The sequence below is a fragment of the Candoia aspera genome, chromosome 2 (assembly GCF_035149785.1).
Source record: "Candoia aspera isolate rCanAsp1 chromosome 2, rCanAsp1.hap2, whole genome shotgun sequence".
In the NCBI taxonomy this organism is placed as follows: Eukaryota; Metazoa; Chordata; class Lepidosauria; order Squamata; family Boidae; genus Candoia; species Candoia aspera.
The window spans coordinates 113,430,073-113,455,007 of record NC_086154.1 but is presented as its reverse complement, the minus strand read 5'-3'; the positions used below and the strand labels follow the sequence as shown (position 1 = coordinate 113,455,007).

The following is a 24,935-nucleotide window of genomic DNA, read 5'->3' as shown; positions in this document are numbered from 1 at the left end:
GCCCACGCCAGAGCTTCCTGTCGGTCGTCAACACCGCCAGCTCCCCCAGGGACGAGTCCATCACCTCTAGAATATCATCCATCCACCTTGCCCTTGGTCGGCCCCTCTTCCTTTTGCCTTCCACTCTCCCTAGCATCAGCATCTTCTCCAGGGTGTCCTGTCTTCTCATTATGTGGCCAAAGTATTTCAGTTTTGCCTTTAATATCATTCCCTCGAGTGAGCAGTCTGGCTTTATTTCCTGGAGTATGGACTGGTTTGATGATCTTGCAGTCCCAGGCACTCTCAGAATTTTCCTCCAACACCACAGTTCTAAAGCATCTATCTTCCTTCTCTCAGCCTTCCTTATGGTCCAGCTCTCGCAGCCATATGTTACTATGGGGAACACCATTGCTTTAACTATGCAGACCTTTGTTGTCAGTGTGATGTCTCTGCTCTTAACTATTTTATCGAGATTTGGGGAGACAGGTTGCTCACAGTATTAAGGAACCTAGCTGTTGGGGAATGCGAACTAAGCATTTTGTTGGTCTCGCTTGAGTAAGAAATACTCAACAAGTGGAATGGTTGTTGATCGCTTTTTTCTTTTCTTTTCAAAATACAACGACCGAAGTCAAGGCTTAGATAACCAACCACGTCACCTTATTTAGTACCATTGAACAGTACAAAGGAAGATTTGGAACAGTGAGAAATAGGCCTCATATTAAGGGAAAGTTTAAAAACACTCTTGGGCCTCTTCAGTTCTGCATAAACTTTCATCAACCAGTTTGGTATAGTGAACTAGTATGCAAAAGCTTATACTTTAATATATATTATACTTTACTATAATATACTTTATATCTTTAAAGGACCTGGAGATTTTACTTGTTTTACTGCTGCCTACCGGTAATGCCATTCTCTTGTATTTGTTACATGAAAGCTTAAAGTTCCTACAGCAGCAAGTTAATGTATCATTTTGATTGCATTGGGGAAAAAGTTCACATTTTCTAAAGTAAGCTTGCCAGTGGCCATGTTTGCACAACTTACTGAACCACAAATTAGCCAACTGCATTTTAGCTTAGGGTGTTGGTTTGGGTTGTGTTCAATGAGTCATATGAACCCAGCAAATTAGGTTGCGTGAACCATGCCTAAGTAGGTCATGTAAATGCTTCCATTTTTTTTAGCACTAACTACCCTTTGCTCTTCCTCTTTTGTTAGAGGTATGTTCTTCCCATCCTACATAGCTCCGGATAATATCCAGCATTCCTTTATGGGAAGTGACCTAATTTTCTTAAATTAAGTATGCTATACTTGATAAATTAATGCAAAAATATTTGCTTTATTCTAAATCCTATTATGTATTAGCCCAACTCTAGCACATAGCACAATAACCAGAATGGTACCAGTGTTTCAATACAATTGAACATTTTAAAAATATGCTATATAAAATCTAAGCCTGGCTGCTTTATCCGGGCTGCAAAAATCTAGACAATCACTAGATGGCAGCAAATAGCCATCTCTTGTTTAGTGGTCAACTGGATTACTGCACCCCAGATATGTCAGTCCTAGTTTAAGAGCACAAGACTGGTGATTTGCATATTTAAATACATTATTTAATGCTTTCACGTTTTTTTAAAGTACAGGATGATCCAAACATAGGGAGATTTATGGAAAGGACAGTAATCTACTTCATGAGAAAGGAATATGCAGTTTCCTGTACTGTAGTAGATAAAATACCAATGAATATGCTATCTGAAGAAGTGTATTTGTCCACCATGAAATGTAACTTATTCAATGTTGGAGGAAAGAGATCTCTAATAGAAATACAACCCTGAGGGAAATATTCTGGACAGCTTGCAATAAAACAATTGCACCAATGTTTTGAGCTGGAAAGGATTCCTGGGAAATTCCTAAAACCAAACAGAAAAATAACGACTTTTCAAGCAGCAGGGAGATTATGTACGCAGACTCAGCCCACAGACAATTCCACCTGGATGACTGATAATCTTCATCGACATAATGTATGCAAACAGTTAAATCTTGAAAGTTCCAGTCAGCAACAGAAAACAAGTCTGGCAACCCAAACCCGCTCAGTAATATCATAGGGGCCAGCCTCTTTAAAGATGTTTATTGGTCATATACAAAATAAAGAATGCTTCATATCAACAAACATACACTATATACATAAATAAATTAACAACACCTCCACTGGGGCTATGGCAACAAATCCCCAACAGTTATCTACAGATTGAAAAAGGACAATAATTTAGCAATAAATACTGATTAATTACTTGGGTTCTACTGTTGTACAGGAGAGACCCAGGACTTGACAGTATGCTTTTACACCCCTAGCACATAGAATTCATCTCCAGTTGTATCAGCTTTGGAGACTGAATTTCTTATTTTCAAAATGTTCCTCCCCAACCTTTTAAACAAATATTTTAAAGCAGTAGTGAAGTCATTTCAATTAATATTTTTAAGACTATTTTCAGCATCTGGAGAATGGGGAGGAACAGTCATCGGTTCATTTCATTAACTACACCAAATACAATTTATCTTGTTTCTCCATGATATTCCAGTTTGACAAAGGGTGTAATAAATTCAGCGCAAACTGCAGGTGAGGACAAGGGCAAGTAGCACTTGAACCTGCATGGGAATCCCAAACACCTTTGCATAGCCAGATAGTAACATGTCTTTACTGGGAATTAGGAGACTACTCACTCCACTGTGCAGCGCCTCTCGTTTATACAAGTGTCAGCTGCAAGCACCCAGAGCTCACAAACTGCGTATCAGATATGGAAGGAGAAAACAAGTCCTCAGTACTTGGAAGAACCTGCCTGAAGCTCACAGCTAGACCACTGTGTGATCCTTTCTGCATAGGGAGGAGCAAGACTCTGTGTTAGCAGTCACAGCTATTCACTGTTACATTAGAGGAAACAGCAGCAATGCTATTAAACCAGAAAGGAACATTCCTGCACATTAATAATTATTTTACTGACAAAATACAGTTTGAGATATCAGAAAGAGGTGAAAGGCAAGTTGTCAGAAAGTGCTTCTATCTTCACTGGCACAGAAGACAAGGTACCACTTGAGCACATTACTAGTCCAAGTAAAAGTAATATATAGATATGCCAGCTCTGCTCACTGCTAGATTATAGTGAAATGCCATCCTACTTCTCTGGAATGTGCCAGTGTACATCAGATGCAAAAACCCATCGTGTATAATATACTCAAAGATCAAGATCAATGACACAAGGAACACCAAAGTTGTAATGTCTTCTATGCACAGTAGTACATTCCCTCCCGTTCCTGCATCTATTCCAACCAGGAACATATTCCCCAAGGGCAAAATCTGAGTAGCCTCCACCCATTACTAACAATCACATTCCCCAGCTCTTAGCCTGCAGTGTTTCTTACTTTTTTCTGGAAAGAAAAAGTTGTTTCATTATCCAAAATATCACTTTTACATAATTCACCACGACATAAATGTCCCTCCCCTTCCCACCCCCCCAAGCCAGCCACATGTGGGCGGAATTATACTTCACGGAGCTGTTCTGCATCCAAGGAGAAAGCAAAGCTCTCCACCTGTTGCATCAAGCAAAATGCCCCATTAAAAAAACAAAACAAAAACACCCTTCACAGCAGGAAAACCAAACAGTCACCTAGAAAACAAGAACCATCACACTCTGAATGCTATATACCAGAAAAAGAAATTGAGGGGGAAGGGCTTGAGAGGGGAATCTAGGACAGAAAAAAACTCATGAACACTAAAAGGAAACAGACTGAAAGTGAAGGAAGATGGGAGATGTGAAGGGTTCCCTTGTCTTCTCCTCCCCCACCCCCAGCTGGAAGATTTACCATTGAGTTCTGGAGCCAAATTTGCTCAATACATATCCATTTGCTTATAAGAATGTCTTCCAACCCATTCAGATGAGGATACTGTCTCATTTCTCTAGCCCTGAAAAGCGCAAAAGGTGCACCTTTAGAGGAAAAACTCAGTCTTATGGCACCTTAAAGATGAACAAATGCATTATGGCATAAATATATGTGGACAAGTCAACTTCAGTGGAGGAATGAAGTATTAACCCAAATTGGCCAACTAATATACATATTGTTTGTGGAGGAAAATGTTATTGTAGGCAGAATAGATGAAAACTAATTGCAAGAAATATAGATTGCAATGATTACATTATAGCTCAAATATATTTTTAAAAATTTACAGTGACCACAGACTAATGTGGATAATGTAAATACCTTGTACTGGGTTACCAACTTTGCAGAAAATGGAATCTGTAGTATTAGTGTGCGCGTGTATAAGCTTAATAAAATTATTAGTCTGTACTTTTTTGTATCTAAAATGTGTCTGGGTATTTATATACATACATCAGAGCCAATTTAATATCATCTCATGGATCTGATGAAGTAAATTCTAGTCCACAAAAGATGATGTAATAATACTTGTTGGTCTTTAAAGTGCCATGACACTACTAGTTTTGCTACAAAAACCAACCCAGCTATTCTTGGGAAATTCTAGAGGACAGACATTCTTTATCAGAGGCTTCTCATGGGATCCAAGATCTAGATAGTAAAACAAGCAACCCAGGAAGAAGAAGCACCAAAAGAAATCTAGCCAATTCTAAGGAGCAAGGACTGCCAATCAAGAAATGTCTAGGATGATATGATCGTGGGACTGAAGAGATCCAAAACTATTAATTTGGCTGAAAACAAATTTCTATTCCAGAAAGGCAGCCCCACCCAGAGCTGTATTTTAATAGTATGGAACTATCCCCAATGTCTTCACCCTGCTTTCCATGGGGCAATGAGCAAATAGAGCACAGAGAAGCATGCCAAAACAATGGAGAGGCAAATTCTTGAGTTAAAACAGCAGACAACTCAGATGTAAGAGTAGTTGCTCATCTATCCAGGTCACATAAACGCCTTTCATGCAATTCTCAAAGGAAGCTATGACCAGGAGACCTAAAATTTCAATCCAGAACCCACCTCTTGTTTATAAATTTGATGGTCAGAAAACCCGATTTACACACTATTGTTATTTGCAAGTTTGACACGAAAGCATAAATATTGCTTATTTAGGTTACAACTGTTTGGTTTTCACAGAATTTGGATTTCTTTGGCAAGGACTAGAAAGTGGAAGGCAATGAAGGGAAGAAATTATCTACAGCTTAAGGATGGAGAGGAAGATGCGAGGAGGTAGAGTGATCTGGAACAATTAAACATAGGAAAGTTCTGGCCTAGTAATTCTACACAGACCTGCATTGGTTTCTAAGTCTTTCAAATTAGCAGTGATAAACAGACCCTCTGGGGAATTATCAGATTGTACTAGCCTCAATATAGCTCAGAGCAATTTATTCCACACAGGTTCAATTATTTTTAGGATCCAAAACCTAAAAGCCTTAGTAAGGCAAGGCTTAACAATGTGCTTAACTGTATGTAGCAAGCTGTTATCTGTTCCTTCTAAATCTGAAATAAAAAAGTAGCAACTAATGTGGCAAATGTGATTTCTGGTAGAATTTGCAGCCAAGGCAAGTGGATATTCATATCAGAGTGTCTTGTCATTTTTCTCTCTTTCTCTGCAGTTTGTTGTTCTTTGTTCCTGTGCATCCCTCAGCTGTACCCTGCACATCTGTAGCTCACATATGCAAAGAATGGCACAAAAGACAATAAACCCCCCCTCCAACCTGCTGTGTCAAAAGGGCAGCTGAGATACTGTAAAGAACTACTGCTGAGTACAAGAACCCTTCCTTCCATTTCAGGTGAATAGTTTACAGAGGACAGCGCTCTTGCAGTGGGTAAAAAAAGGGAGTTCTGGCAGATATGATGAAGATATCTTGAAGGCAAGTCCTCATTCAAAGGCATTTTTCCCTCCAGACTTGCAGTATACTCTAGGCCAGTATTTCTCAACCCTGGCAACTTTAAGATGTGTGGGCTTCAACTTCCAGAATTCCCCAGCTAACCTTGCTGGCTGGGGAATTCTGGGAGTTGAAGCCCATGCATCTTAAAGTTGCTAAGGCTGAGAAACTCTGCTCTAGGCAGAGGAACTTTACCAGTTAATAGTTACCAGGAAGATGACTTTCAGGGAATAGATTCTCAGCTGAGTTTTGTTGAAAACTGTTCCTGGATATGTTCTGGGTAACAATTTGCCCTAGAGCTCATTTGAATTTATTACCCTGCTTTAAAAGACATTAAAGCTTCTTTCTCTTTCTAACCATGAGGCCTAGAATGTATTTGGGAGTTTTTGAAAAGCCACAAGAAGTTTTTGAGCCCAGCCTTAGCTGTGGAAATTTCTAGAATCCACTAGCTGTATCATTATAACAAAGGTTCTATATCTGCTAAACAGAAAATGGCCAAATAGGGTGTTCTCGAGTGTTTTGAATATACCAGTACTCAGTGCTTACCAGGTGTCAGTAATTGTGCTCACGTTGATAGCCAGTTTTCTGGTCAAAATGTCAGGTTTTAAGTGCCCACCTAGAGTGATAGTCTAACAAAGAAACAAACTCACATCTCCCGCTGGATAACACACCCATCACTCCCTCCCTATGGACCAACCACTTCTGGCAAGCAACAGAGAAGGTAAAGCAACTTTCTCTTTCTGTGACTGGCTCTTTCAGAGAAACTAAACTAGGCTTCCCATAAGACTATGTATCCAGAAGATAAAGCAATGAATTTGAACTTCCATGGGTCACATTGACCATCACATGCTCTTTAGCCCTTACTGAGTTTCTGGCTTAGATCCCTAAGTACTGCTCAACATGCTAAAAAATAGAAGGAAACAGGTAAGGGATAACAAAATCTCTGTAGTATTACCAGTAAAAGAATCCTGCTGGAATAGTGGATCTTCACAAATGCTACATACAGTCCAACCCCAGGAAACACAGATTTTGCGGACCCGTTCGTAAGACATGCTGTCAATTCCCTCATCATTTCATGTTCCTACATTAACAGCAGTGGTCCTTTCTACCCCACTACCATTGCAACTCTGGATTCAGCCTTTAGGAACACCCAGCCAAAAAACCAATTTTGGCAATTGTAATACAAGTGACATGATATAATGCAACACTGTCTGCCAACCATCACTAAGCAGTTTTGGTAACATCTTAAAAGAACCCATTCTTTTCAGGCTTCAGATTCAGGTAATTTTCTCATGAGACAGAACCTTCAAGAAGGTCTACTGGCAAATGCCCAAGAAAACCTGCACTCAGCCCAGGGAAAGCCAAACGAATGCTCACAGGACATCCACATAGCAAAGTGGCCACTGGCACCATCACGTCACAGCGCCACACAAGACCTCAGAGCACAGACAACTAAATACAACAGGAACACAAAAGAAGCAGATGGGGAATTCAAGAATAAGTCACTTTTGGTACAATTGCAAAAAGATATCAAACAGGACTAGCCTCTTTTTTTGCTTTTTTTCCTATGTTATTTATAAATAAAAGTCTAATAACTCTTTATAAAAACCAACCTCAGAGCCACAAAGACTTAACGAGAAACTTTTAAAATTAGAATTTTCTGTCTCCAAGAATATGACAATCAAATATTCTCACCTTCTCAGGCTAAAAGGAGACTGTTAAATAGAAGTGCTTCACCGAATTTTAGATTTGAAACTTAGATAATTTAATAACTCTTTAAAATGAATGCTTCTCTTTTAAATAAAGGGCTATTTAAACTACATAAACTAGTTGTGTAAACCATCACACTAGAGACACTGGATACTCTCCAAACACAGAAAACAACTAGTGATTTTGGTCTTGTTCAGTGCAACACATTAGGCACAAAACTGGCCTGTGGTCACTATAATACAACCCACTTCTTCTGGTAGGTAGATACAACAGTGCTCATTCCTGGCTACTTTCCTTCCTCTGCAGCACAGACACCAGGAAATAGTTGTTTCCCCACTTCCCCCTCCTTCAGGAAAAGTCCTAAGGAATCCCGTCTTCAAACCTAAAAGGCGCAACTAGATGGTAATGTAAAAATGGTTACACAAACTACCCCCCGATACCAAGCAATTTACAAGCAGCAGACTGGACAGCTGACTCAACCCTGGAAGAACGGTACTGAAGTCATCACTGACAGTAGGTCTCTCAACTTCCTATTACCTCTTCCCTCCCCTTTGAGTTATTCCTCCCCAAGAATGCATTCCACGCTGCTGATAATCTCTTTGGCAAGAGTACTGAGGTCCTTCGGCCTCCATTTCCAGAACACACTAGGTGGAAGGTTCTGCTCACAATGGAAGGGTTGTGTTACCATCAGTCACACCAACCAGAACAAGCTAAAAACAAAGCAACTGCAGTGACAAGCAGGCCAGCATGTGCCTGTGTGGGCTAGGCCATCTGGGAGAGGGTTGTGCTTTGGGGATTCCGGATGAGCTTTGTGCCTAACTGCCCTGCACAGACAAGCCCAGGCAGTGCTCGTTTTACTAAGACCGGGCGTCCGTTTTGGATTTCACTATTGTGATAACGCTGGTGGTGGCAACTTTGCCAGGAACAAGGGGCCCCATGCTGGAAGCAAGTGGGCCCCGGGCAGGGGTGACAGGGCTCCGGGCAACGGTCCGGGCGAAGTTCTGCAGTGCCTCGTACTTGGAACGCAGGGCATCAAGTTCCATTTTCATGCTGGCGTTCTCTGAAGCCAATTTCTCCACTTCCTGCTGAAGTTCTGCCTTCTGTTTCTCCAATTCTTCCTTCTGTGTCACCCTCTTGACACGGCAGCTGGCAGCATATCCCCTGTTCTTCAGGGTCCGCCTGCGTTGCTTGAGTTGGATTATCTCTTCCTTAGATAAGCCCCGCAGATGCTGGTTCAACTCCCGGACAGACATGGTCACCAGCTCTTCATCTGTCAAGCTGGTCCCATTCTCCCCTGGCTCCCGCTTCACCTACAGAGACAGCAGAGACATGTTTTAGTGGAGCTCTGGTTGCCTGCATGCCCAGCTAACCCCAAGTTTTGCCTTATTACCTTCAAGGCTTTGTTTCCTTTGTTGGGGGTCGTCATAACACGCAAGCCTTCACAATCAGATTCTGTAAGACAGAAAATGGCTAGATGTTACCAAAGTCAAGTTCTAGATCATTCAGAGGCATCTATATATACTCAGAGACTAGGCAGGAAAGTGAGCTCCGATACAGGTGTTCTCTACACAGCAGTGAACCAACTGAGGGACTTACATGAGCTCCTGACAAATTCTGTCCCAGTCTCTGCCAACCCCACAGCTTTCTATAAATCTTAAGAGCAAATGCTCATGAAGAGGAAGATTTGGAAGTTTGGGAGGAGCTAGAGTAGGATGAAACCACATTTAAAAATAGCCTGGCAGCCAGGGTCCTGCATGGCTGTGCTGAGCCAGTCATGCTGACTCAGCACATTAGCAGCCCTGCTCACAGTGCACACCTTACAGTACAGCCTAGCAAGAGAGCTGCAGTCTAAGAGAGTTGCCAAGGAATTACTCTACAGACTTGATAGGGTCCAAAGCAACAGTACATTCTCATAGTGGTAAGGAAGAAGTCTTCAGAAATATTCCCTATGAAAGAAAATGATGCCGGTTAATTAATCCATTCTGCCTGAAGTATTCCTTTATCTGGAAAACAGAACAGCAAGACTAGAGGGTGGAAGGAGAGGACAAGGAGGAGGGAATAACGGGAAACACATAAGAACCTTAGAAAATTGTCTGTCTCCAGGTTATACAATACTTGAATAGTCATTACTGAACACAAATCTATTACTGTAGTTCTAATAATCTGTCTTCTTTTGAATAGCTTTTCCCATGCATGTTAATAGGAGAATGGTGGTAGGTTCACAAAGCAGAAAAAAAACAAAACCATCTGGGTGGGATTCTGACCAGCAATATAGAAGTTAAATACTTCCATTCATTTCCCTGTCCAGTTGCTTCCTTTCATATTGCCATCTTACCAACAAAACATTAGGACTAAAAAAACCAAGATAAAGCATTTTTTTAGAGATGCAGATAAAAATCATCCACATTCTTATGAAATCACCTATTAGTTTATTGTATGCATGTTGCATTGTTCTAAATTTCCAGATAATTTATTATTTAGGAAATGTGTGCCACCAGTAACTTATTGTTTATTATTATTATTATTATTATTATTATTATTATTATTTCAGAAATTTTTCTGGAAAGTGGAAAATTTAAGGAACTTTTAAAAAACATAGCAATTATGTTTCCTCATTCATGCTTTTAACATCTATTATATAGGTCTTGATGGGGGGAATTCAAATTATAATACCAATATTCACAAGAAACAGAGCTTCTCTGAGATAACAGGTACATCTGCTAGCAACTTTATGTTAGTGGAATACAAACTGTAATCTTTATTAATAACTTTCATTTCCAAAACAATACTGAAACCACTATTTACCATTTCAAAATAGAATTCACAAGAGATCTTACACACACACACACACACACACACAATTACATACAGAGTAATCTTGCCACCCGCTGTGGCTAAGTAAACCAAAACTACCCGCTCAAGTTTCCCAAACAGAGGAAACCAAATACTTCCATTCTGTTGTCAACATTCAACCTGCAACTGTGTGCAAGAATAGTTACTTTCTCTTAAAGAAGGCCTGATATCTCCCCATCTGATTTAGGGAAAAATTACAGGAGGAAGAAAACTTCTATCACTGTAACACTGCTTGAAATATTGGTTAAATAAATGCTGGGGCAAACACATCTATGTTCACCAAAGTATTTATTTTATTTTTAATTTTCCAGCTTTATTGAAAAACCACATTGTAGGTGATGTAGTAAATCACCTTTTACTACCTTTAACTATTCCTCTGGAACAGCTCAGAAGCCACAATTGCTTCCCCCCCCCCCAAAAAAAAGTGCTTCCTAAGGGGGGAAAATTGGCCCAGGCAGATCTCAAGCATGGAGAAACCACCATGGATAAGAATTTTTATCTTTATCTCCCACTGATGTGCCTCAGCGCGTGTTGGCAGCTGGCTGACCATATCTGAGCTCAAAAGCTAAGCAGGGTCTAGACTTATATGGGAGACCACTGGGGCATCTCAGGGCTCTGGGGCTGGACATCAAGTCCAAAGACATCTCAGAAGAAGGCAATGGTAAACCACTTCCATAGTGATGCCTCCCAAACTGGATGGATGAGGTTTACCTTTTACCTACCGAAGCATATCATCAGTATTTACATAATAAATGCCTCTCTCACACCATCCAGGTTCTTGTTTGCTGAATGTATAAAACATCAGTTCACATTTATAGCAGAGAACCAAGACAAGCTAGTGTCAGCAAAAGCAAAAAAATGGTCCCCCAGCAGCACCCCAGAAAGCATGGCTTCAGCGCTTTCCAAGATCACTAATAAGCCAGCCAAACAACTCAGATACTCCTAGAGCACTGAAAATTGCTGACAAGCCGAATTCTTGTGCCCAAAAGACATGGCTACAGTCACTGATTAAAGCTCTATCATACTTAATATAGTGGGGCACAACTGTCTTAATGGGACCCCACTGCCTTATTTTTGCTTTTGCAGCTAAGAAGGAAGTCTGAAACAGTTACTAATCATAAAATAAGACACATACTGTATAGCTTACTGTGCTTTACTATCAAAGTTTTAGATCCATAACTTGGGAGCCAATATTCCAAGCATATGGGTAACACAGTCACAGTCACTGGTAGCCAGGTTTTCTGATTTAGGGAAAAATTACAAGAGGAAGAAAGCTTCTATCACTGTAACACTGCTTGAAATATTGGTTAAATAAATGCAGGGGCAGACACATCTATGTTCACCGCTGTATTTATTTTATTTTTAATTTTCCAGCTTTATCTAAAAACCACATGCAGCCATAGGAACCATGAACAAAACTGTAAACCAAGTATGGGGAGTCACCTATCCATCGAAAAGTCAAAGTACTGATTGTCTAACCTTCACTTCTTTCCTGTATGGGTTTTATCTGTGACATGTGTTAAATACCATTGCTAACCCTCATGTGAGAAGAATATGAACACAGACAACACAACAAAACCTGTATGACCAAAAACATATTTGATATCATAAATCCAGTACAGGTCAGAATATTAAGAATCCAAATGAATAAGGATTATTGCTTATGAAAGCAGCTTACATTTGGGAAGACAGAAGATTGCACAAAAGGACTGCAAACTGAATGGGGCTGATCTTCATTGTTAAAAGTGATTGGTGTAGATTGCTGTGTAGAAAATATGAAATATACTCATAGGTCCAGGAGCTTTGACAGGTGAACACAGAAAAGTTCTTTACTTGTCCTAAACTTCTAAAGATTAAGAATCTTTTAATACAAGGAGTATAATATCAGATTATGGAGGAATTATCAATATCAGATATCACCCATGTTCAATACTGGAAAGTTACATTAAAAAAAGGAAATCACTAAAGAAAGCGATCATGAAGTGGGAAAAACATATGAAATTTTTCACATTCTATATTCAGCCTAAATTAGGACGGCACAAGATCTTTCTACAGGCCTGACTTGCTGCCCACAGAAGCTGGACTTGTTAATATCTTGCAAGAAGGACAGCCAGAGAGAATTGGCATCCAGACAGAGACAAACTTGGTCTAACTCCCTAGACTGCTGATTTCTCAGCTTTTTGACAGCTTCCCGAAGAAAGATCACACTGAAAAGTGCCAAGTGCGACGGCTGCAAAGGAAAAAAGTGCAACCTCAACACATTTTGCCAGGAGTCAAAAAGGCCTGCACTCAGCACAAGTACCGCCAATTCTTTGCTTATAACAGAGCTGACAGCAGAATGCATGATTCAACACAGGCCCCATTCTCAACATTCCTGGTTCAGAGAGCTATGCCATCAAACTAGTGTAAACACAATGACATCACCCATTCCAGCAGTAAAGGCAGCACCATCACAGGAAGAGGCAAAGCTTTAAGAGATGAGAAAGAAAATGGGCTACAGAGAATCAGAAGCTGAGTGGGAGGTTTTTCCACAGGTGTAGTGTAAAAAGCAATTTCCACACTATCTTGTTCTCATCTACATGTATATGGCTCCGTTGTTTATATATTTAGAGAAACTTACCTACAAGTAGCTTTTCAATTAGCTTTCTAAACTTACATTGACATTTTAGCTAGAGCCCTTTCTGGGCAAAAGAATGTGGAAGGAAATGCTAGTCCAGTAAAATTTCTGTAAAGATACCATCACTAGTGAATCCTGCCTCTTCCAACTCAACATGACTGGCCCCAGTCAAAGTCTCCCAAATGTACATAATGTTTCAACTTGCTTTCTATCACAGTACCTCTTACTCAGCAGAATGGAAACGAAATCAAAATTCCATTCTTCCTACATATCTTTAGAAGACTGTCAGCCTCACACCATTCCTATAATTGAAACACTATTAGGTATGGATTTAAACCAAACACATTTATTTTGCTTCCTGTGTGCCACAAGTCACACAGGGCAATGCAATTCTGTAAATATTCAACGCACATTAAGTTAACCAAATAATTTCAGCACTTACCATCCACTGGCCCATTTATCTCAGATTTGAGGTAAAAGAGAAATAGTGGGAGGCATTTCAGTTTTTAAATCAAGTTCACCTTCCAATTATCTTAGCCCTGTCCATTTCAGATATGACTGGCTTATAATATCACAATTATTCATTTTTCTCAAAAAAGATATATCACAAAAAGATTTTTTAGATTTTATTTTAGAACCACAAGAAAAAAGTATCTGTCAAAAGGGCATTATACTAAAGTGGCTGGCTCTTTTACCTGCAATACATCTACAGATACTTAGTATGCCTTCACTATTCAAATTTATTTAAACAGCCATTAATACCTAAGCACTAACAGACTGGCAGAAGACAAACTGCCCTCTGTAGGTGATGATGGAAGAGCTCTGCTGTGGTAATTTCCCAGAAGGGACTCAACAGGGAACAGGATGCACTTGTTGCACATCTGTGCTTGGTGTACTAATGAGAAGTCTGGAACTGCATTTCAATGTCCTCTGCATTTCTGTGAAACAATATGCCAAGATCTTTTCCAGAGCCCTTGAAAACACTGTTTGTCCAAGAGACAACATGAACTACAACAGAAGGAGCATTCCCATAAAGCTATGGTTTTCAGGACCTATAATTATTATACTAAGGTTATCCAAAACAGAAGAGTCGGCACCTGTATGCACAGAGAGCATAAGGACACGTCAGCACCTCTCCCGTCCACTCCCCAAAGGATTCCCAAAGCTCCATAAACCATCTTTGCCAAGTTCATATTCACACAGTCTCCCTCCTTCTCATTCACTACAAATGGATACAACAACACTACAGCAATGCTAAGGATCAGCAACTGTCACAAGGACTTAAATATAGACTAGTTGAAAGAAAGGGGATCTGAGGTCAAGTCTGACTACCACACAAAATGATGAATCAGCGATTATCTCTTTGGATTCCCCTCTTTCTTTTTGCCCAGTCCCCTTAATCTCAGTTAGTCCCCATCTCTTTTTGTGCAGCATATACTTATGGGTGACCTCATGTTGATGAGTCAGCAGTGTCTGGACTCTGCACACAGAAGGCTGGGCCAGGAGATACAACAGGGTAATTTAGTTGACCTCATTTGTACACTCTGTGAACCCCCCCCCTCCTGAGCCCCACCCCAAATACATTCGGCCCTTTCCTCCCTTCCCAGACACCTGATGAGTCAGCACGGCAAGCCCTTTTCACACTCGCAGACATGGCTGCACGTCCTCGGAGCCGTACACAGACAGAAGTGTGCGGGAAACAGCTTACCACCCTGCTACTTTCTCAGATCGTGAGAGCGCACTCAAGCTATATAGTCCAAGAACAAGTGGGGAAAGGCCCGACTTCTTCTTTCAACCCCACCTCTTGAGAAGAAAACTCAACCACCATGACAATCCCGGAAAAAGAAAGGAGCCGGGGAGCGACGGCATTTCTCTCCCGTGATCTGCCGCCGCGGGCAATAAGGACGGCCACCCACGCCGCAGACCCACTCAGAGGGAAACAGGCAGGGAGGGAAGGAGGGAAACCCACCCACCTGTCAGCCTCGGAAAAGGAAGTCAGCGAGCGGAGGAAAGACGGGAAAAGCGAATCTCGGCGGGTGAAATACGGAATCACCTCGCCCTCCCAGCCTCCCACCCTGACACACGCACCCTCCTCCGAGCCCGCCAGAACATTCCCGGGTGGAAACAGAGTCGGGAGGGGGGAAAGCCGCGATCGCTCCCGGCAGCCCGAGTCCCCGCGTCCAGGGCAGGAGGCGGTTTTTCCAAAAATAAACACCGCGGGGAGCAACGCAACTCCAGGGAAGCCGCTCGCCCGGGAGAGAAGCACTCTTCCCTAGGAAAGCCCCCCCCACCGCGCTTTTAATTCGCTTTCCTTCTCCTCCTCCCCCCGCCTCCCCTTCCTTTCTTTCTCCCGCTCTTGCGGGGGGGCACTAGCCTTCTCCCCAGCCCCCTTCAAAGGGGACCGGAGCCCTGGGCTGCTCGTGCAATCTCTCACCCTCCGCTCGGTGCCTCCGGGGGGGGGGTCCGGGGCGGGGAGGGGGAGGCCGCCACGCACAGAGGGACTGAGAGTCCGGGGTCCGCCGCTACCGCCGCTCACGGACACGTCACGTGATGTTTGGGTCACGTGCCTCCATTCATGAAGCCGTTTCGGTGCAGCCGCCCCGAGCCTTCAAGGGGAGGCGCCCAGAGGTTCTCTCGCCCGGCTCCCCCTCCCCTCAGAACAATAATAGCGGGCGGGAGCGCGGTTGTGAAGCTGGTGGGAAAAACAAGTGGCTCACGTGCCAGGCGCGCGCGGCCGGGCGGGTGGATCCAGGACGTCGAGGCTGAATCTGAAAGGCCGATGGCGCGAGACGGAGTAGGAGCCGCGTTCTACGCGTAGGCCCCACTGTGTAGCCTATAGTATCAGGCAGCGAGTGGGAGGCTTTGATTCCGCGGCCGGACCACCCAAGATCAACCTAGGCTAGGCCGGCTTTACAACTCACAGAACCTCCTTTTTTGGAAAGCTTCTACAAACAACTGTTTCCTGAAAGAAGCCGGTCTTGCGAGAGGGTAGGTGGAAGAAGTAGAAAGTGGCCCTGGTGGGGGCTGTAGTTAAAAAAAAAAAGGTCCAGTTATGTATCCTTGTCTCTTCCGTTTGCCTGAGCGCAACGGAGACGAGACTGAAGGAAGAATGTTTGAAAACTTGATTTTTAAATGATAAACAAGCATATTTTTAGAAGTGAAATAAACTAGGTGGGAGCAGGCGTGAACAGAGTTACAGGACACTAAATTCAGTTATTACAATACTGCGAATAAATTTTTTTAAAGGAAAGAAAACGGCATGGATGCTTTCCTCCTTGAGCTGTGATTACTATGCAGCGGGAGAAACAATTTTGCATACCTGCCGAGGTACTGTTGTCTAATGTTAGTTTGCATATTCCAGAGTAGAGCTAGACATACCCCAACTGACTTGACTCAAATCGTAACTGCTAGAGAAAGGTGAGTTGCCGGTATTTCTCAACTACAGTGATCCTTAAGAGAAGTGGGGGGGGGAAGGAGGGGGAGGTAAGTGCTGGTTGTTTTGAAAGTCATTAGAAAGCGGTGTCTGAGGGGATAGTTAGGTGCCCAAAGGAGCCTGGAAGGTTCCAGAGAGCAAGTCTTGTAGCTGATAACATCCAAATTTGCAAGACTTAGGCCATTTCTTCATTAGTGCTTTATAGCATTTTATAGCATTATCAGCCATTGTTGTGGCAATATAAAGCTTCATTACTGTTATATTAGCAAAGCAATGCTTGGATGAGGCTATAAGATACAATAAATGGCTTTAGAGAAAATGGCCTTATAATATCTTTTTAGATACAGTATGGAATGTCAGGCAGGTTTTATTATCCAGCTAATACTAGTTAGTAAAATGTGGTACCTGATCCACGATTTCATTGTAAGCAAGCTGCCTAAACCAGCATTTTAAATTTTTCTACATGAGGAAGACTTGCTTACTATAATGTTTTCAATCCTGTCCCTTACAGTATTTTCCTCAGTAGCACTCTCCCCACCAAGAGCAAAGAAATCAATCATTTAATAGTTCTGCAGCTATCCCCAGGTACCAGAGCCATGTAGATCCAGTCTTCTGCTATTAAAAGGGGAAGCAAGAGAGGGAAAATGTTAGCCTGCAGCCATGTTTGTGCTTTGAGCCTTTTCAGTCTGTGGGTGTTTTACCTGAACTGTCAAGATGTTTCTGCTTCCTATTCCATAGTCCAGTTTGTACCAGATTTCAAACAGTTCCTCATATCTCCAATACAGATTCAGTGTCACACAGACTTTGAGCAAGTACATTATTCCCAGAACTGCCTAAACTGGCTTAGGACCAGGCATCTATCTCTAAGAAAAGCCTTTGCCATTTATCTGCATCCCCCAAAGCATCAGGTATGCTCAAGGAACAGAAGTTCTAATGACTTCTGTTCCATTAATAAAACAAAAACTGTATTACCTGGTTGAAATGCCTTTATGCACCTACCAACCACCCAGGAAATTGAACTGGTCATAGTTGGATCATTGGCTGATTCACCTAATTTATATATCATATGGGAATTGCATTGAGATGCAAGTTATAAGTCTCTCTTGTCTTTCATTTCTTCAGCAACCAGCCTGTAAACCTCAGTCTACATTTCTAATGCTCATTTTCTGGTGCTGTCCTTCCTCCCCAAGGAGTACCTCCCTCCCTTCCCCACATTTGTATTAAGTCTTTGCTGTGTCTACACTTTCTCAAAACTGCGGAAATTGTAGAGAGCAGTGAGGTCTGGGCTGAAAATGCTGATGCAGGAAAGTAGCACTCACAGCTGTTTCTTGCTTAGGTGCCTGGGACAGGAATACTGCAGTACACTCCAAAGCTAGAGATGAGGCAAAGGTAAACTATCTAGCAAAAGGTCTCAGAGACCCTGAATCAGATTGATTCCCAAATCTGCAATGGGAAACAAGGCTGTCTCCTTTGAGTTTCACACGTATTATAAAAATAATCTCTTGCAAAAGTGAGTAGAAGGTGTATTTATGAGGAGAGAGAGCAAAACTGGGGTGATACAATGCTGCAACTTCATAAGGCCTCTATCCTCCAAAATTTGGTCTGCAAAGGTGTCTGTCTAAATACACTAAGTTGTTAGTGGTTTTCTATAGCACAGTCAGGAGAATTGTAAGCAATTATGGCTATTCAGGTTGAAAAGCCTGAGAGAACTGATGGTCAGATATAAAAAAGGTGACGATGGCTCAGTGTATGAAACTCTGGCCCACATTAAACAAAGCCACTATAGACCTACAGATATGAAATAGGCTTCCCCACAGCTTGTTGCCCTCCAGATGTGTCTAGACTACCAATAACTGTCAGCTGTGCAGAATACAATTTATTATATTCTGTCTGACACAGCCAGAATACAATAAATTGGGGAAAACAATAGACCTGCCCCCTTGCTGGAACTTTGAAGCCTACCTAAGATGCTAATTTAAGCTTCCAGTGTGGGAAAACAGTTCACATAAATACTTTCTCTGGGTTGCCATTAGCTCTAGTGCTAAAATAATATCTGGTATCGCCAGTTTCTCTGATACCACACTTTTTACATTGCAAAGTATGAATAGTTTGTAATTTCCTAGATAATATAATTCATTTCTATTAACTATCAATATGGCTTGTTTTTCTTGAACTTTTTGGATATATAATATAATAGCTTATTGAAGTGGATACCAGTATGCCTGCAGGTACTCCCTTAATGTTTGCTTAGTATCCTACTTCATCTTTCAAAATTATTTCGTTTACAACTGTACAAAGGATGCAGTTGCATTAGCCTCATAGGAAACCTTAGAGAATAGGAGTAGGCACAAACAGTGCTTCATCGGGGGTAAGGGACAGACATAAAGGATAATAGAAAGCATTGGAAAGTGGGAACAGAACATCTGCCCCAGTTTGCCTTTTGAAAAAAGTGGGTTTGAGAATATTTGTATCTATCAGGGCAGCCATTTTGAGAATGTCATCCCACCTCAACGACTATTATGGGAGCCCCATCCCAGCCTCTCATCATTCTAAATGGGTCTGTACAGGTCAAAACTATGACCTGTACCTGGAACATAGGTTTGCTCAGTCTTTATCATGGTCCAGTCATGAACTAGTTCTGAATACACAGTCTCTGAAAGCTGGGACTTTTCTTCCCTGTCATTCTGCGTTGCTTTTTCATTTTTCCTTTTCTACATGATAGGTGTAGGACAATGTTTCAGTAGATTAAAAGCCTCTTGAAAAATGCCAATAACCTTTATGTGATAAAAAAAAAATGCAACCAGAATCTGTATTATAATTGAAACTTACCATACTGCTAAAGGCCACATTAGATATACATATATGCACATATGCATATACATACAGGAGCCGCACATGCTTTTCTTGTAGATTTTATTTTGTATCAAAAGCAACCATCAGAATGAAATAGCAGGTAGGAGTTGGGGAGACCAGAGGCTGGTAAAGCCTTTAATTCCAAGCTGTTTCCTTTTTTTTCTGGAAGAACAGGCAGTCCTCTCACAATAAAATTTCCACAATGAGCAGAAAGGGAAAAAGTAAAGAAATTCCTCTCCCATTGGGCCTCTCATTTAAAAAATTAAAGAGTCAAGAACTGTCTGTTCCTGTAGTTTGGCCCTAAAGCATTTCTATAATGGTAGTCTTAGTTGCTTAATCTTTATGGCCTGTTTTTTTTAAAATATGGAGTGAAAAAGAAATGGCTTAATTTATTTTAATCATAATCTCAATTCTTCATCAAGATGGATCATTTCTGCTTATCAGTCTACATGCTATAATGCTTATGGAGACAGCTATCTATTGCCTTTTTCAATAATAAAACTAAAATGTTATATAAATACTTGAATCATAAAGCCAGTGCCTAAAATTGATGTACTTTTTGTGATTTATTATGTATGTACATACAATATATTATTCCTCTAATAGGGAATTAGTATTGCTCTATAGGGAAGATAGTATTGCTCTATCAGCTTGACCTACTTATTCCTTTCTGAAACAAAAAGATATCCTTATATACTATTAAATATATTTTAAACCACTTTGTATAAAAAAGCTTCCCAAAGCAGTTTATAAAATATAAAATATATAATATCTTTAAAACAATATTATAAACACACAAAGCAAGCAGCAACACCCTCATGCAAGGTATTTACAGGCAAATTACAGATTTAACTGTAATTGGAATAGGTAGATGGCTAGAATGGGATGGATCAGAATTTCTATCCTGGAACTTCTGGTGAGGGATTGGCAACTTGAGACATTTCCACAATCTCCATGGTAGACTGGGCAGTGCGGATCTTTTTTCTTTGGGCTCAGGCAGGTCTCCTTAGAGCCCAGAAATGTTCTCTGGATTAAAGAGAACCCCAGGAATCACCCCATTTGCTCTCTGGACGGCTGGACGCAGCCAGAAGACTGCAAAACAGCATTTCGCGATCAACTGGTGAGCTAGCAGCCAGGAGGTAGGGTTGCCATCTTCTTTTTTTTTTAGGTAAGTTTATTATTTTTTAATTTTTCAAGATACAATTAAAACACATAATGCAGAATATAAGACCGACAGAATACAAGTCTAAGAAAGAAACAAGAAAAACTAAAATGGTGCAGGAATAAATAGAAAAGCATATCAGACAAATGGCTTCTGACCTTTTCCAGCACAGATATAAAAGTACATAAAGTTAATCTCTTACTATTAATTAAACATTTAGTAACGTTATTTCTCTAAAATCAAACCATTCAATCATCAAAACCCAAAATCAAGACTTTTGATTCTTCTGCATTACAAGCAAATAGTCCAAAAGCAGCTTCCAGATAGAAGCAAATCCAGTTACAGTGTTTTCTCTTATCAATGCTGTCAGTTTTGCCATTTGCGCTAATTCCATCAACTTAATCATCCAGTCCTCCATTGAGGGAATTTGTGCATCCTTCCATCTTTGACCGTATAAGAGTCTTGTTGCTGTTATCATATACCGTATAAGAACAGAGTTCCATGTTGCTTTTCAAACTGCTGGTCCATCAAACTCAAGAGAAACAGTTCCAGTTTCAATTGTAAGTCCACTTTAAGAATCTTTTGAATAATACTACGTATTTGGTTCCAGAATTTCTTAGCTTTTCCGCAAGTCCTCCATAAATGATAGAAACATTTCCAACAAACATTTGATACCCCATTATACATTTTAGACAGCTTATCAAGAGTTAAATAACAACGGTACATCATTTTATAAAAATACTTTCACATTATAATTCAAAGTAAATTTCAAACCTTTGTTCCACGTATTCTCCCATTGTTCTATCATAATATTGTACCCAAAATTCTTAGCCCATTTAATCATACAATTTTTAACATATTCATCTTCTAAGTTCAATTGCAACATTTTATATATTTTCTTAATAAGATGCTCATCGTTTGTACAAAGTTCCATTTCAAATTGTGTTTTTTCATGAACAAAATTATGTACTTTCTTACCAAATTAAACCATTCTGACAATTGTGCATAATTAAACTAGTGACAAATATAACCTTCTAATTCTAGTTGTTCCCTTGTTTTAAATTTAGGTATCCCTTCTTCAAAATTCAGCAAATCTTCATATCTCAGCTAGCTTGGTTTACCTGTCATCTCTCTTCTGAAAAAAGCTTCTTGAGGTGACAACCACATAGGTACATTAGGAGACAATATTGGCTTATATTTATTCCAAACCCCCAGTATGGCACCCCTTACAAAATGATTTTTAAAATCTTTATTAGCTTTAACTTTATCATACCACAAGTAAACGTACCATCCAAATCGGAGATCATATCCTTCTAATTCCAATAATTTCATGTCCTCCAAGGTATCTTTCTTGGAGATATCTTTCTGCCATTGTTTAAATGGTAGATCTGTTGTCAAAATTGGTATTGTCTGGAACAAAAACAACATCTTTTCCTAAGCATTGCTGAAGCCTTAGACAGACTCAAAAGCTGCCCACCCCATTTCTAAAACACTATTTTTTTTCCTTTTTTATTTGTTATTAAGGAGAGGGTTTTTGCAACAAAGAAATGAGGAACCTCTTGGTGATTTTCATTATTTTTGGAAGTTATTAATTTATTAATTTGGCTTTAATATATATTTTTTCTTATTAAATTGTATTGTTGGATTTAAAGATTTTTGCCTCTTCACTGTTATTTTTTCAAAGTTTGAAGAATTATAAAAGAATTACCCACTTCGTTGAATCTGTGGAGTTGAACTTTGATCTGTCTACTTTCTTTCCCCGTGAGAACAGCTTTGTTTATTCTCACTTTCGCTTTCATATCTAATCAACATTTTTTTTTTCCTAAAGGACTTTCTCAGTCTTTTGCCTAATATGGCCCTGAGGCACTAGAGGGTGACGTAATGTTCTGTGGAGGGACATGGAAGATATTAAAGATATTTTCAAGGAGTTTTACCTCAAGGTTATTCATATTCTGGAGCACCTTTTAGAACTTGTGGAAACTAAAGTCTACCAACAAACTGAAAAGGATGAAAATGACAAGGGTGAAAGTTATTTTGAGAATAATGTTCCTGTTTCAAAGAAGAAAATGAGGAGTAGCATCCCAAAGCCAAAAAGTAAAAGGAAGAAGATTTGCCTTTAGAATGTCAATATTGAAGAAGGAAAAGCTTTCGGCATAAAGGGAACGGAAATGGCTGAACTCCTTGAATATCGAGACCGAAGACAAGATCTAAGCCTCAAGGGATGGAAGGTCTTTGAAAATGAGCTGGACTGTACAAGGCAGATCAAGATTTGCAAGGAGAAAGCCCTGTGTGTAACACTGAGGTATATAAATGCCTTAGTTTATTTTGAAGTGGGTTAACTATTTAATTGTGTTTATTAGGACAGTCTCTTAAAGGTTTAGACAGATGTTTTTGTTTTTGGGACAATGAATTTATTTTGGGTAAAAGGATATTAAAAAGGTTATTGTTTAAATATTTAATGGTAGAGATATTATGTTTAACTATATAAATGCATTGATTAGAAGTAAAATTGTAATGAAGAGAGAGAATATTTGATTATCTGTCTATTAGGTGGAAGAAATTACGATAAAAATGTTTTCTTTATATATTCTTCTTGAGGGAAGAATAGTTTGTTTTAGAGGAATTGTTATATTAAGAATGGAAGTGCCTTATAGAAGTAATGTTTATTCTAGTTTAAATTAGAGTAAGAGATTGATATTATCTATATCTTTGTTGTAGAAAGTTGGAAGTCGGTATGTATGTACTAAGTAGTATGTACTTTTTGTATTTTCACCCTTTATAGTTTTTTTTTCTTGTAGTCTTTATTTCATTTCTTGTAATTTTTATGTATTTATTGAAAAAAAATTAAATAAAGCTTTAATTAAACAGAATTTCTACCCCTTAGAGCTTGCAATCTATAAAAACCATAGAAAGGGCAGTAGGAAGTAAGATAGATACATGCATTGCAGGCAGAAAAATAGCTGTGGAAAGAGTGGTGGAAAGTACTGCATGTTCCTAATGTGAAATCTATGAAATGGAGTTCAGTTAGTATTCAATCCTGGAGAAAAAAAGAGCAGCTCAACAAATTTTTGTCAGGGCAAACATTGTTCCAACATGAATAAATAGATTTTCTTTGCAAATCACCAATCTCTGTAAGCTCCTCCTCAATTCTAAAATTAGGAAGTAGTTGAGTTAGGAATAGAGTACTGAACACATAAGTTTAGTTTGTATCATAATCTACAAATATGCATGCTTAGAGTTTTTTAGGCTGTACAGAAAAAAAAATCACTCAAACTGCTTGGGAGAAGGGAAGGAGGCACATTGGAACGTAACACAATTAGTTTGCGTGAGAAAAAATAAACATTTGTTAAAAGGATTAAAAGCTCCTATTTTCTTTTAATAAAAGGATTAAAAAACCCAAGAGACAGCTGTGTGTCATTCATCAAATCCTATGTACCCAGAGGATTGTCAGAGTCAAGCCTGCCTCTGACTCGGAAAGCAGAACTCTTTCAGAGTCAGAGGAGGAATTGGAAACTTACCAGGCTGAAACCAGGAAAACGAAACTCCAGGATGAGTCAGCAGCGCAGGAAGAGTCCAAGGCGCTGATTGGTCAAGATTCGGGAGAGGATTTGAATCCTCCAATCAGCGCGCGCCAACAACGGGCTAAAAAGCATGCGAAGGAAAAGGCAGCCCAATTGGCTGCAGGAGGTTCCAAGCATGCCAAGGATCGGGATAAAAGGCAGCCGCACGAAGAGTGAGCTGCCGGAGACAACCGATCCTCCAAGCCTCCAGTGTTCCCGGAAGAGTACTTACCTGCGTCAGAGACAGCGTCTGTGGCCAAAGGGGAATCAGTACCTTCGCTCCGCTCTGAAGAGGACTTGAATCCTGCTGCTGCCATTGAGGATCCTTTGCTTGCCGAGCCCAGCAGTCTCAGTTTTGCTTCCAGTCTTGAAACTCCGCGATCTTCCAAGCCGCTTCTTCATGCCTCAAAACTCCAGCGCTGCCGTGTGCCTTTGGGTTCAAGCAACCGTGCTTCGTATGCTCAGTTGTGTCCAGGCATTTCATACCTATCTTGTTCAGGATCTGGTATCCAGCCCAGTCCAGGGCTTCCAGCTGAGTCAGTCGTGTTCCAAGTTCCCAGCCTTGCTCCAAGTCTCCAGTCCAGAGAATCCAGCCTAATCCAGGGCTTCCAGCTGAGTCCAGTCTTGTTCCAAGTTTCCAGTCTTGTTCCAAGTCTCCACTCCAGAGATTTCAGCCTAGTCCGGGGCTCTCAACTGAGTCTAGCCTTGCTTTGAGTTCCAGTCTTGCTTCTAGTCTTCAGCCCAGTCCAGAGCTTCAAGTCAAGTCCAGCCTTGTTCCCATGTCCTAGTCCTCCTTCAAGGTTCCAGTTGTTGCTTCCAGTCCAAAGCAAGTCTCCAGCTACCCAGTGATCCAGTGCCAGAGCAGTTCCAGTATTGTTCCCATTCGAGACCTGTTGCCTTCAGC

The 24,935-nt window shown here is 40.5% G+C and overlaps 1 protein-coding gene across 1 annotated transcript; it reads right to left on the bottom strand.

The window, feature by feature from the left end:
* Nucleotides 1-2,086: 2,086 nt before the first annotated feature.
* Nucleotides 2,087-15,582, bottom strand: MAFG (MAF bZIP transcription factor G). Its single transcript, XM_063293286.1, has 3 exons — nt 15,458-15,582; nt 8,944-9,005; nt 2,087-8,863 (listed from the first exon to the last, which is right to left on the bottom strand). The coding sequence occupies exons 2-3, from the start codon at nt 8,977-8,979 to the stop codon at nt 8,411-8,413; spliced, it is 489 nt and encodes a 162-aa protein (XP_063149356.1). The 5' UTR covers nt 8,980-9,005; nt 15,458-15,582; the 3' UTR covers nt 2,087-8,410.
* Nucleotides 15,583-24,935: the final 9,353 nt, after the last annotated feature.

Bases quoted from the DNA above. Each gene is read 5' to 3' on its own strand.
- MAFG (XM_063293286.1), bottom strand. From the start codon at position 8,979: ATGACGACCCCCAACAAAGGAAACAAAGCCTTGAAG. The intron at 8,864-8,943 runs GTAATAAGGCAA...CTGTCTCTGTAG, and splicing joins AAGGAAACAAAGCCTTGAAG to GTGAAGCGGGAGCCAGGGGA.